The following is a 15354-nucleotide window of genomic DNA, read 5'->3' as shown; positions in this document are numbered from 1 at the left end:
GGGACTGAGCATCACATTATAATGCCCTTCATGGCTGAAAGGGCAAGCATGTTTGGTGTGATGGGGATTCATACCCGCGACCCTCAGATTATGAGTCGAGTGCCTTATCCACCTGGCCATGCCAGGCCTTTGTGCTAGTTTACCTGCATACATATTACATGTAGTGTAAGTGTAATTATTACTATTTCTCTTCATGTTTACAATATAAACTCACCATGGCCTTTACTGGTTCTTTGTATGATGCAGTAACTTGCTGAAGCTTTATCAGAATAACTGGTAATAAAAAAAGCCATCATCAGGATAACTTGTTAAAGATATGAAATCAACTGCTCTTTAACATAATTTATCAATAGCAACAAATCAGATGAGAAGGGAAAAAAAATCATACTAAAGATATGATAAATATTTTTGGGAATATGTGCGAGACTTTACCACATTAGTTGAAACTAGAATGATTTTGAAATATTTATTCTAGACACTCATGCAGAGCTACACAAAGGCATTCTATACGAGTTGTTTCTAATTTCTAATTGATAGGCTAGAGGAAAGCCATTTGCAACGAGATATGAACCATGAACCCTCACACCCACAAGTTGGCATGCCAACCACTAAGCCACTCTGAACTGATTTATTAGATAGATTCCAAAAAACACAAAAAGTATTTAAAGAATAATCTTAGAAAACATTAAACTGTAAGAAAATATGAAGAAACAAGAGTATTGTCAAAATAATTGAATATATCAGACAAAACAAGTGTTTATATTATTTTGTTTTTTACTTTTCGTAACTCTTAATGGAGAAATTAAAGGTCTCATTCATATATATTTGAAGACTAAAAACATGTACACATATCTGGTAACTGTATCGCCATCTATTATTTGGTATAGCAGTATTCATGTTTTGATAAAAAAAATAGGTTCAAGAGGTCTTACTATAAAATAATAAAAACTCTGTAACCCAAGCCCATTTGAAAGGTAGAACTTTCCTCTTATAAGGGAAAACTAGGTATTGCAAAAGCAATTTGTGTTTTGTTCTTTTTGGATTATATAAATAATAACACTCATAATGTAATATTTGAGGACCAGCACATGCAGAAATTTGTATCCAAGTTCCAATGTGTCTCCAGGTTTCAAAAAGTGTAACACATACATAAAATCATAACATATTTTTGAAAAAAAAAAAAGCTACAGCTGGACCTAGAAAAAGGTTTTTTTTAATGCTCAATATTTGATTTTTATGGCTTTCTGAATCAATTCTTATATTCAAATTCTAGTGTCATTATTACACGTCAAATACTTTTCTAGAGGCCTGTATGTTTACATACTTTTTACATATTTCATAAAATATATTTCATACAGAAGTTGTAAATAATAAAATAACAAGAGTGGAACTGATAAAGCTACCATTTATCTGGATGGAATATATTATGAAATACTTACTCTTACAATGTCTTTGATCTGGATGATGTTCTTCATAATGATTGACAAGCCCTAACAGAATGTAAATGTCCTGTATATTCAGTACTTCATGTGCCAAATAAACAACAATTATTTCAAATCTCAACTTTATTTTACAATTTTTACTAGTCCATGTGAATATCCTTTTTTCTATTTATTAAGTAACAACAGTCCTTTAGATCTAAAACTTTTTTAACTACAGTATAACTGTTTATAATGTACAAAAACCCAATAGGGAACATTTAATTTAAATTTATAAAATCACTGAGCTTTATAGAATTTGAAATTTTTTAGTTCTTTTCAAAGTGAAACTACAACAAACTGTCTCCTAAAAGTAAAAGTTCCCAAACGCATATTTTTTTTTTGAAGGGGGGGGGTTGAACTACATATAATAATTTTTAATTGAAAATTATTAAAAAGGTCGGTCAAACTCTGTAAGACTATAAAAAAAAATTAAACTAATGAATAGAGATCCTGTAAAAGTATGTTGTCAAAAATATGGGTTTAAACACTACTTTAAAAAAAAGCTTCATTAGAAATTATAAGGTTTTGCATAATTAAGTTTAAAATACACTAACATAAACAAAATAAATCTTAATCTACTTAACAGGGTTTCTGTCTTTTATCAAAATTAATCACTATTTTTCTTTGTATTGGTGTGTCATTAATAATAAAAATATCAAATACTAGAGCTTGTCTCTTTATGCCTGACATAAATACTATAATTATCTGACTACCAATCAATACTGCAAAATATTAAAATGTCGACTGGTATACTATAAACAGGTTCCTCAGAAAAGCTCATTCACCCAACACTCCCAACCCCACTTATTGTTTATTTTAAACTCAAGTTGGTTTAGTTTTTTTAAGAAAAGGCCAACTGAAGTAAACTTTTGGAAATAAGCTTTTCTTAAACAAGTCCTTTAAAATAATGGTCAATGAATATATATTGTAAGTATGTTTATGTAATTATTAATATGTTCACTGCTGCATAATGAATAAAATATCAATACAATTAAACATTCAAGAACCAGTCACAGCATCCCACCACAAACAAAATGTGGCTTTAAAATAAAACTGTCTGTGACCTGCAAGTGTGTCACATAGTTCATAACTAAAAGTTGGTTGTGACCCATCCTTGGAGCACATATCAGCAAACACATTAAGAACAAAAATAAGCAAATTTACATCAAAACATAAGAGTAACTAAGCATCAATAAAACTTATATAATAAACTAACTACTGCTATTCAGTCATGAATGAATTCATAATGACTAAAATGATTGAATCATCAGTTAGATACCCTCACTACTAACAAGATTGTTAGCCATTATCCCAATAACATATCAAACATCAACTAGTTCAGGAGGTTTAGGTTGGTCCTAAATTCATGTACATAGCAAGATAACTTAATAAGTGTAAAAGCAACAAAACATATTAGAGTATTAATATTACAACCAATAACATTAATATAACCAGTGAAAGAAAAAAAAACTTTCCTAAGTGTTAAGACTGGCTTAAAATATTCAAATAAATTATAAATAATATAACTAATAATGGTTATGAAAAAAATGTGTCATTATTTAAAAAACAGATGCAGATAAAGGTTATATGCTCTATACAACTGAATAATACACTAATTATATCTATATATCCTTGAATTTGCATCAGTATCCAACAACAAAAACTCATAAGAGCTACAAACAAATACTAGACAATATAAATCAAAGACTATTTTCAAGTCCTATATTTATATCACATCCCAAACAAGGCAAGTCACCAATTAAAACTGACTTCAAGACCTGTATGGTCAACACTAAATGATCTGAAAGCAAATACAAATAAACTTTGAAAGATGTAAACATGAAAAGGAAGAAACCACCATAACCAATTTGAAGTGGAAGCAATAATCAATATAACAAAATATTATACAAGTTCACGTATATTAAGAAACAACTGATGACTCTAAATAGTCAATTTAAACACCTAAAAGAATTACCTGACAATTAAAGACAAAATGGAATGTGACAAACTACTCAATATAAGATATCTATAACTTGCAAAAACTGACAAAATGTAACACTTAAGATAACCCAATGTATTAAAAATTATTTTTACTAAATTAAAAATACCTAATAAAAATGGTTAATGCATTTTTGAATAAAAAAAAATCTGTTGAACAAGATTTATTGTATTTAACAAATTGTAAGAAGTAAACATTGTAGCACAACTTACATGGGAATATTAGTAATAAATGGGAAGTTATTACTGAATGTGTCCACCATACTAAAAGTTTTAAATTGGATATTGCATTAATGAACTTTGCTACATAAAGTTCATTATTTATACTGAAAGAAATTTTTCTCAAGATGAGCTCCAGCACATAAAAGTTGAACAATATATACAAGAGAAATAACTAAGTGTAATATTACTTTAAATACACATAAAAGTCAGCATGAAGAAAGAAATTTCAATAGAAACTTTCATTTCCTAAATCCATCTTAAAATTGAATTTAACAGTTATGTCATAGATATTTTCCTTAAAAAAAAAGTTCAAATAGAGACCATATGAACAAAAAGCAGTGTTTTTCTTATACTAACTATACTTTTAAATCATTAAAGTTATTAAACTGATTACATAAAATCAAAGTATAATTTAAAGAAATGAGCATTTCATTTTCACTTACTCTGTAATATAGCACAGTAAAGAGTCAATCGATAAGCAGGAGCCAAAAGAAAATATGACAGAGGTAAATAACAAGCTTTTTGCAGCTCAAAGTCACGATACGTTTGTTCGAAATGTTGATTGTATTTATAGGCACTACTCATCCTTTCTAGTACGAGAGGAAGTTTCTCAAGATATCGATCATATAGCTGAAAGTGATAAATGAAATTTAATGGCTAGAAAAGCTATTACTAATGTTAAAAGTTTTCAAAATTAAAATCAACATTGAACAGTTACTTTATTCTAAATGTAAAGAAAGTTAACTCACTGTAAAACTAAGTCTCTACACTGTCACTTTCTGGATGTCATATCAAGGGCATTATTTAAGGTGAGAAGGGTGCCTCTCCAAGCTTGGGAGGAGGTCCCAAATGGCAGTTTCTGCGAGACATTTCTATTCAGGCCAGATTTAAAATATATACACGAAAATAAACAGCATAGGGACCACAAATGAATTGAGGGGAGGCATGCAAAAGAAACCTTCTTTTCTCACTTGTCAAAGGAACCAAAGACTCCTTTTATATCTAGACATGAGCATCTGTTGAACTCAAAATCTGAACAAAATGAATAAGTGATGATGTTTTCTAAGTGGTTCTTAACCAGTAAAGTAAAGGATACAGGATAGTTGGAAAGTTATATAATCAACAATAAAGAGAGAGGGACAAGAAGTAAATTTGGAAGATACTAACTGGAAAGAGAAGACAGGTTGCCAATCTAGAAGATTCTGTAATTATGAAGTCCCATAAAAGCAAGGGGGCAAAACAAAAGTGCTGTAACAAGAAAGCGCTGATTTTGATAAAAATTTACAAGCCATCAAATTTCAAGTAGAGAAAAAACATGTAATCAGTGATGCAAAAAATATCAGCTGGATGCCAAAACCTTTCTTCATAAAAATTCAGGACTAAAAAAAAGGCAGCCTCAGACAAAATCTGGACAGAACAGAGATGCCCTAAAAATGAATTAATAAAAAAGTACCCACTAAAGTGACCCAAACCCTATGGAATGTGCAAATAGTATAAAAGGTGACAATTTGTCTAAATGACTGTCTAAGTCATTCAATCTCCTTGATCTATGAAAACTGTCAGAAATTAAGGTGTAAACAAGGGCTCTAATTAATATATAATACAAGAGAAGTGTATATAACATCACTTGCAAAAATAAATGGCAGCAAATAAGAGAAGGAAAAACATTAAGTCCTTGTTATAAAACAATCAAAAATCAAGAACTAGGCTCAACAATTCAGAAGCATAGGAAGTAGAAATTTCTTCTTTATGGTCAACAGATTCAAAAATAAATTGAATAATTCAAGAGGTGGCATAGTCACTTCCAAGGTCTTCTAGACAGATTAGCAGTAATATAAGAGAAGTGTATTATAATATAATATAAGCAGAACAACAATGGGAAGAGACAAAGGTAATACATTTATTTAAGTAATACACCTTTTACACTACAATTATTTATTATTGCAAAACAAAGAACATCTTGCTATATGTTTCAATCAAATTTGTTCTAGGCATCATCAAGTGGTATAAGTAAAACAATAGCAAGCAATCAATATATATATGTGTACATACACACACATATTACATATAAGATGTTAAAAAAATTATAAAATTATATCCAAAACATAATGGCAATAAATATATATATATAAACACATACATGCCTATACAATGTTAATTCAAGTACAGCTGAAAAACTGTAATTCCAGGATCTTCATTTTTACTTAAAACAAAATCTCTGAAACTAATTATTTCCATTGACTGTCTGACATTTATTTCAATTATAGTAACAACTCATGAAACAAGTCAATCTGATCTCATCCTATAGTATGAAGAGGTAGAAATTAATGGCATGTTCTGCTACACATGATAAAGTTTTATTGTTTGTTTGTTTTTTCTTAATTTCGCACAGAGCTACACAAGGGCTATCTGTGTTCGCCATTCCTAATTTAGCAGCATAAGACTAGATGGAAGGCAGCTAGTCATCACCACCCACTGCTAACTCTTGGGCTACTTTTTTACCAACAAATAGTGGGATTAACCATCACATTATAACACCCCCACGGCTGAAAGGGCGAGCATGATTGGTGCGATAGGTATTTGAACCTGCAACCCTCAGGTTACAAGTCGAACATCTTAGCACACCTGGCCATGCCAAGCCCTCATGATAAAGTAGAATCTTAATTTTTCACAGTAAGTTTGCATTGATTTGGATGACATTTTACTTTATGAATTTTCTAATTGATATAGAATTTGCTACATTTATACCTTATTTTATAAATTCTGCTTTTTGTCCAAAGAAGATTAAAAACTATATTAAAAGATATGTGATTTGGCAGTCCACATATGTAGAAAAAATTTTCCTGTTTGATTTGAGATCGTAGGGAAATTTGGTAGGTAAATACTTTTTTTCTCTTTGTATAAAAGTGAAGGTTTTATAAGGTTAGACAAATTCATTTTACTAGATATCCTGTTAACAGTTTTATCACTGATTATTGGATTGTATCCAAGACAACTGATTTTGTAGAGGTCAAGAATATAGAACAAAATAAAAAAGGCTCTGTATGTTAGAAATGGAATCCACCAACTTCTTGAGAAAAAAGTTTGACAAACATTTATATGTGACAAATTTTGTTGAAAAGTTAAAGTATTGGTTGTAAAAGAGGGTTCCTCAACTTAAAAACTATTTGAACAAAGCTGAACATATGTCCTCATACCATTATTGAAATGACAAATAAGGGTTTAAAGTTAATGAAGAGTTACAAGAAAAAAAAATATTATGTTACATCTGAATATCACTCTTTATACTGTACTATTATAAACTTCAGAATTGAAACAAAAAGTTTAAATAAGCATGAGACATATTTCTTATGTGTAAACAATGATATTTAGCATTAACTACTAATACCATTAGTTGTATATAGCTCTTAGCCTGTATCAAACTTAATGTACAATGGAACAAAACATTTCTATTTACCTCAGTTATATGAATATTCTGAAAAAAAATGTCACCAATTCCAAAAACAAGTGTATGGTTGGCATTTCCTCCTTTTCCTTCCCTTAAAATAAATGGTGATGTGATATTGAATAAAAGAACTAAAGCATTCTACTTATGCATATAAAAAGATATTACAGATGGACTGTGATTCTCAATTATGGTAAGTAAATAACAAGTTTCTTTCCACATGTTTACTGTTAATTGTTATTAACAGAATGAGTGGTAATCCAATCCCAGTAGTTATAAACACTTTATACTAATGAACAAAAGTGCCATTTTTTTGCACTTGTACATTTATTGTGTTTTCAAAATTAGGATATCTCTTACCAGTTACAATCTGTTCCAAAACAGCATAAAGTAACTGATTCCTAAAATGAAATTTTTATTCTTGCACATTATTTCAGAAGATCTGCAAGTGTTTGCGGAGCTATATGAAACTGATGCTTTTTTTATCACTTTAGATGTTTTAAAGTATTAAAACATGCAGTAAAAGCATTGCATCACATATAATCTCTTACTAAAGGTAAACAGAAAAATAATTAAAAGCTAAAGCAAACCTAGAAGATGGAGTATTCTTACAAAAAGACATATGTAACCTTTCATAAATTATTCATATTCAATAAGTTTCTTAATTACATAAGTAATTTTTCCCACGTGATTAATATATAAATAGTTTTTTTACATAAGAACAAAAGGACACATTAAAAACATAATTCTTCTACCATAAAAATACCCAAGAATTAAGACTGACAGCATGACATGAATATATAATCAAAGCTTGCTAAAAATCATAAATGAATTTAAAGGATGTAGCTGGAAAAAAGTAAATAATTTTTATATCTGTTGAATTACAAGACAATTATCATAGCACTGCTATAGCCATAACCATTTCAAAGATGGAATTTTGGACAGAATTACTTCTCAAATATATAAGAAATATCAAGTAAATAAGTCTTGAATTAAAAAATAGAGAAAGGCACACTTTCAAAAGTGTCTGCCTCAGTGATTACTTTCCAGTTATTTAACAACTTAGTTTATTTTATATATCTAATACACAGTAGAATTTTTGTGGAAGTAAAATTATTCAATCACCTTTTACTTCTCTCTTAACTCTCCAAATGTGAGTATATACCATACACACTTCAACAGCTTTTTAATGATAAAAACCAGTTTAATTTTTATTTGAAAATACTGCAATATGTGTGATGTTTAAATTTATTCAGTACGTGTTAAAACATTTACACCTAAATTAAAGGCAAATCTAACCAAGAAGACAATCGTTGCTCCAGATCCTTCAAAAAACCACAATGAAATTCATAAAGTGGATCCAAAATTGAAAAGAGAAGGGCAAGGACCTCAGTGGGCATGTTCTCTTCTTTACTAACTTCCTCTCTAAACCACTGAAAAAAAAGAGACAAGAAAATAATTAATAATAAGATAAAGGATGTTTTCAACAGTTCAACATGATCTGTACACAGAAAAATACACTGAAATCTGAAAATTTGTTAAGTTAGAATACCCATATGCTGTCATTCTATTTGCAAAAACGTAGATTGAAAAAGAATTGATCAACCTTCTTCTATTCATCTATGCATATACTACTATCTGTCCTAACACAGAATAAATGTCAAATAAAAAATACAGATTCTTATGTATTATAGTTGGAGTAGCTTAAATTACAATACATAAAAATAGTCAGTGAGCTTCAAGGCTAGTATATTATTTTTCCTTTGGTTAAGGAAAATGTTTAGACTTTGCAAAAATATATATTAGTAATATTTTAAAATGGACTGAAAAAGTTTATTTGGAAAATAAAAAACTTATTATTATTAAACTTTAGAAGATATTTTCACTCACAATATTAACTAGTTCCAGTTCCTTTTTGTACTTTCTCTCTGTCATCAACAGCTCTTTTGCTATAAAGTATGCAATGTCTGGAGTAGTTTTCTACATAATATTAAAGATTAAAATAATAAATAAATTAAGTGGTTTACAATAATAATTCCTTTAAACTTTATTGCAATTAGGTGTCATTTTGTTTTTTCAATTGAAAAAACACTATCATAACGAATCAAATAACTTGCTGAAGTTATATGTCACTGACCTAGAGTTCTTCACTAGGCATTATCAGTAAATATTAAGATGCTCCATTGTCCTTGTTTGTTCACCTAATTATGTTGCAAATCTCAGCATATTATTCATTACCATTAGGTGATTACAAAGGTAAATTAAAAATTAAACCTTAAACATAATCTGCCACACAGAAATAAATCAGTCAACAAGTACCAACTGATTCCTGGATTACTTATTTTAGTCTTTCCAAATTAAAACAGGTATTACTATTCCACAAATGCATGCATCTCATACGAGAGTAACGAATTTCAAAAAATGCACCAAAACGAAAACAATACTATAAATAATCAGTATAATTTGAACAGAAAATGCAATGAAGTGATAAAACACAAAATAGATTAGGTATAAGAATTAAAATAGTACAACATAAAGCAAATAAAAATTTCATACAGAAATGAAAATTAATTATAAAGATTAAGCTACTTCAATATTCCTGACATCAGAGTGAAGCAAGAACAACAGACTTTGAGCACTGATTCATAAATATGGAGCGTAAATATTCTGTTTTTGCTGTTAATCAATTTATTGAAAACTTCAGTAGGTTTATTATCTTTAGAATGATAAATGAACATAAATTGCTTTTCTATCCAATGATGTAACCAAACTTATCTAATCAGTTGTTTTTATTGCAATAAAATCAATACCAATTCCACAGTTGCAATATCATGTAAATAATGATATTATTTGTCTTTGTAAATAATGTACAAGTCATAATATAATAATAGGGAAAGATAACAAAAAATCATAAAGAGGATGCCATGCTTAAGCTTGCACTTGAAATTTCGACTTATGACTTATTTAGCCATTTTCTGGAAACCCTGCACAAGAGGATTGGGAGGAAGGGAGAATAACAACATGATGGTCCCCCAAAGAAATATTTTAACAGGATCACTGTTGAGAAGCATATAAAAAGCAGACAGTGTATGATTGTTAACAAAAATGTCAAACTTATTCACTGCTTCCAAAAACTGTTACTGGCCTTCTATTATGCTAAGTATCACTTATTAATAACAGTGCAGTCGATGAAAGAAGACAGTTTTGCATCAAAATTCTTAGGAAAAAAACTGAAATATTTCCTATCTTAACACAAACTATTAAAGTTATAATCAGCTTTAAAAATCTAATTGCAAATTTTATTACTTATCTTCAACACGAAATAACTTATTTTTGTTTGTCTTCTCATTTATAAACACAAAGTCTACTTTTTTTACTGTAGGTATTGAAATCAAATGTTTAGTGTTATAAGCCCTCAGTCTTCCTTTTGAGCCACAAGAAGGCTATATAGTTTGTGAATATAAAAATACTTGTTGTTTCAACACAAATTTTATTAAATGTTCTAAAATACTTTAGCTTTTTAACAGTAATTGTTTTCTCCAGTATTCCAAAAATTAAATAATAATTTTATAACCTTAAAATTTTCATAACCTAGACAATTCTTCATATGTGAATTGAAAATAATGTTATTTATATTTTCATACAAGTATTTATCCACAATTAGTTTCTTATGCTCATAATGATAAATAGTCACACTTAATTAAAGTTTATGGCACAGATTATACTTCAAAGACGAACCTGTTTTCTCTTCTCAGAATTTGTTTCAGGAGAAGCTGGAAGGTCAGATCCATTTTTCACACCTTTCATGGGTGTAATAGGTGATTGAGTAAGGTCATCAATACTAGAAGGAACACACAAGGAAAATGATGCCTCACTTTTCACAGTACTTTCATCATGACAGCTTGTGGGACTAACATTACCCTTTGTCGACGAATGGTAAAAATAAGGAGACGCTAAACCTAGATAACAATGTTTTATAAATATTAGTTTTTTTTCTTTTTTATAATCTAAACTTCCTGTGGTACCTAATACAATATAAATCTGCAATTTTTTAATCTAGCTAACTGTCATTGAAAATAATGGCTGAAAAAACTAGTTTATAGTTTAGTTTCAATATATTAATGAATATTATTCTAAATATGAAATAACAATCAGTGAAAAAGTTATAGCTATATTTTAGTAAAATATTGCTAAATCTTAGTACTCTGATTATGCTAATTTAACAAATAAAAATTTTTATCCTTTTATATTGTATATGATATTAATGATTAACTGTGGTATAACTTGTTAGCATATATTAAGCATACTGAAGTAATAAAAACATTACTATTTTTCTCATTTTTAATTGAACATTACAAAAGACAAGTGGTAAACTCTGTATAATTTGTTTTTTAACTATTATTTGATGAAAATGACTGAACGTGTAACATTTTATTAAGAAATAATTGTAGTTTGATTGGAAAAGTCACCAGATCACATTAAGAAAACTAATTTAAGTGGTTACAATGAGTTGTTTGAAATTTATGGCAGTGACAGGACTAGAAAAGCTACTTCTGTATCTTCCAGTGTTGTAAAAGTTGTAAGAGGAGCCAGTAGTGTGGCAAGCTTTCTATGAGTTATAAAGGTAAAGATAATATGTTCAGAAGTTTCTATTGTAAAATTGCTTAACACTTAATTATGTGTGTGTGCATTTTAATATAGCAAAGCCATATCAGGCTATCTGCAGAGTCCACCAGAGGGAATTGAACTCCTGATTTTACCACTGTACTAGCATGGAACTATTTAATTAAATAATAAGTAGAAAGTAAAAGAATGTTTTAAATGTTCTCAGAGAAGTTACTAGTGTGATAAAGTTCCTAAAAATCTCTTGAGAAACCAGTTTGTCAATGTATACACAAATTTCTAAAGAATCCAATAATTTACTAATAAGTTGTGAAAAAGTTCCAAAATCAACTCGTAGTGTAATTAGTAGGAGTTTAAAAGAAAATCTGATTAGTTAGTAAAAAGCAAACTTCATTTGTACATTTTCTATATCAATACAAGTATTAACATGTTTTATTCCAACAACTGAATAAAGAGTAAAAAAGATAAAACGTGTGTTGACAAAATACGAGTGAAACTTGATGAATTATTGAACCAAACAAAAACCAATAAATATTTGGTAAAGAACAGAAACATTCCGTGTTGTATTTAATATTTTGTGCCATAGTTAAGAAATTGTTTATTTATAGTCTAAATTAATGTAGATGTCTTAAAATAAAGGTTTGCAGCTCAGTAAGAGCTTGCTTGAAAAAAGTCACCCATTCCCTATATTCATATATCTTTAAATAATAATTTAATTAGCTTCATTATCCATATCTAATTTGTTCACTCTGATTTGTCTGAACTACTAGAAACATGAAAAATATGTTACTAAAATGTGATTTATTGATATTTGTTATGAACTTGCACTTTCAGTATTCCAAGTTTTCTGAAAAATGAGGTTATATGATGTGCAATAAAAGCAGATAAAAAAGGAATTATAAACCAGTAATCTACTGACATATACAAATATCTAATTTGAAAATCACTATGAAGACACTAGTATCTGAAGTCAACTAAAATTTAAGTAAGTTGAGAAATCAATGAAATTTTGAAAGTGATACAACCATAGTGGTAAAGAATTTCAATTTCACATGTGGAAATGCATTTGATCTAAAAACAATGTTCTACTGAAGTATATTTTTCTTTTAATCTGTAACAATACTCATTTAGCAGTAACACGCAACCTTCCCAAATTACTTTAACATGAATACCTATAATAATCAGGTACTTACCATTCTATCAAACAATTCTTTTTTTCAAATCTTGTATGCAAATATAAATCAACAATTGTTAAAATTAACAAAAGCTTTATAAAAGTGCATTAACATAAGCCATATCAATGATCAATTAGTAACTAAAACAAAAGTTTCATTTTCAACATTAAATTTTTAAAAGACATTTTACAAAAACTAATCATTTTCAAATTATATATAATACATACAAAGGAAATTATACCAAAGGAAAAAGAATCAATTACTTTATTGTGTTACTTAATGAATATTGTACTACCAAGAAACAAACAAAAAGACACCAATTTTTCTACCACATGATAGCATAAAGTTAGGAAATGCATGTTTATCTGATGCATATTTATTAAGCCATAATTCACAAAAACTGAAAACATCTTTGAGTTTGCATCCACTTGTAAAAGTAATATTAACTTTAAAAGTATTTAAATTCAGAGATTTATGTAATAATGTTTTATAATTAAAACATCATCTTCACCAAAACCATCCAGTTTTTAGTATTTACAGTAGGATGCATGAACCATTTGAAAAATGTGTTGTTGTATTTTTACTTTGAGTTCATAGAAATGTTGTATTTGGATGTTTTTAAAATAAATATATGCCATAAACCCATTTTTATGTAGTACTACCTTTATTATAAAACACAGGATTTTACAAGCTGGTATATTTCTCAGATTGGTGGACACCATTTAAAGTTTAGTGATGTATTTGGTAAGTTTACAATCAATCATACAACTGACAATGCTGGCTAAAATACCTGTAATGGCAAGAATCAACCAACAAAGCCAATCAAATGTGTTGTTATAATCACAAATGTCATGAAAGTAACAATCACAGCTAACTCTGGAATACAAAATGCTTAACTGATTTTGATTCTTCCTAATACAATATACTAATTATATTTTTAAAAATAAGCATCAACTGGTTAAGTACACATGAAAGTACTTATGCTACAATACTTTACTCATATAAAACTATAAATCTTAGATTCTAGGACTGTTAAATATTCATGTACTGAAACACAAATGCAAAATATATGACTCAAAACAAATTTTTTCCAGAGAAATCATCATCAAAAATAGAAGTAAAGAAAACAGCAACAAACAAACAGTGTTCTGAGATGCATCTTATGTACCATCAGTACCAGAAATTTTAACCCATTGGTCTTGACTGCAGCCCATCAGAATGTGTGAACAAACTTTGAAGATAGGTAAGTTTATTTATTTACTTAGTAATCCAGGTGACTGCTGAACCATTATTTAAAACCTGTTAATGTAAGATTTACAATATATATTTTGCATGTATTACCATTTTAGGGGAGGGAATTATAAGTCACTGCCAGATAAGCTTAAGCAACTTCTATTTTGCACGTTTTTAAGCACAGTCTGCCACACCATACTTAAAAACACTTTCAAGTAATTTTATGCTCTAACTAGAAACATTAGTTAAACATGGTTTATCCAATAAAAAATAATATACAGTTCATATACTTGGAAATGTATCATAAAACCTGTTGTTTTTTCAACCAGGAGACTATGCTATTGTGAGATACATCTATATTGAATGAACTCTTCACAAATACCAATAGATTCTTTTTATACATACAATGATAAAAAAAACATGCTTAAAACAGACATCCCAAGTAATATAAAGAACTTTACCAGTTATATAGCTCATTATCATTTATGTTAATAATGTTGCAATGAATTTTTATAACAATCTGTTCTGTATTCAAGAAGGAATGTTTAATTAGCCATAATTAGTTATAAATGCTGTTTTTTCAAGAAGCTCAAGTCAGGAAGCCCCTGTAACTTGCCGTGTTTATGAAACAAATTCAGAGAAAAATAAAAAATTCTTAAACTGATATTTCTTTATACCCAAAATTGAGATTCTTTTATTTGTTTTTAAACATTAATAATCATACACATATTGATACTAATAATACTGAAATACACACACAAGAAATGGTTTTGTAAGTAAACCTGTCAAAGTAATCTCAAACATTATATGTTCAATTCTGTGATACATGTTTTGTACCTTTTTCCAGCATAAATAGCTTTTAAAATATCAACCTCGAGCTACATGCAGGTTCTGAATATGACATGTTCACAATTCAAACGTATTAAATAACTGTGATATAATATAAAAAATAACAAACCATTTTAAGAATTTAACAAAAATACCTCAAACACGCACTCATGAACTAAAAGTAAGTTTCCCAAATATAACATATTTACAGATAGGAACAAATATAAAACTAAAAAGAGTCCAAAAACCAATGATTTTTGTTAGTTTACCTTATCATATACCTATCACATACAGAATCAAAATGTAGGCAGAGTAGCTAAAATTCTTTTTTGCTTACAAATTCTTCACT

At 28.6% G+C, this 15354-nt stretch overlaps 1 protein-coding gene across 7 annotated transcripts in view; it reads right to left on the bottom strand.

The window, feature by feature from the left end:
- The window catches only part of LOC143225528 (FERM, ARHGEF and pleckstrin domain-containing protein 2-like), a 94086-nt gene that overhangs the window by 13857 nt on the left and 64875 nt on the right, over positions 1-15354 (bottom strand). For all 7 annotated transcript variants that reach the window (XM_076455148.1, XM_076455152.1, XM_076455150.1 and 4 more), the window contains exons 12-18: positions 10885-11105; positions 9037-9126; positions 8446-8579; positions 7159-7240; positions 4145-4331; positions 1440-1490; positions 215-273 (exon numbers count right to left, since the gene is read on the bottom strand). In XM_076455148.1, coding sequence (XP_076311263.1) covers positions 215-273; positions 1440-1490; positions 4145-4331; positions 7159-7240; positions 8446-8579; positions 9037-9126; positions 10885-11105 — 824 coding nt within the window. The remainder of the gene's footprint in view (positions 1-214; positions 274-1439; positions 1491-4144; positions 4332-7158; positions 7241-8445; positions 8580-9036; positions 9127-10884; positions 11106-15354) is intronic.

Source organism: Tachypleus tridentatus, chromosome 9, assembly GCF_004210375.1.
Source record: "Tachypleus tridentatus isolate NWPU-2018 chromosome 9, ASM421037v1, whole genome shotgun sequence".
Lineage (NCBI taxonomy): Eukaryota > Metazoa > Arthropoda > Merostomata > Xiphosura > Limulidae > Tachypleus > Tachypleus tridentatus.
Note: the sequence above shows the minus strand (reverse complement) of the source record. Positions and strands in the feature narration are given on the sequence as shown.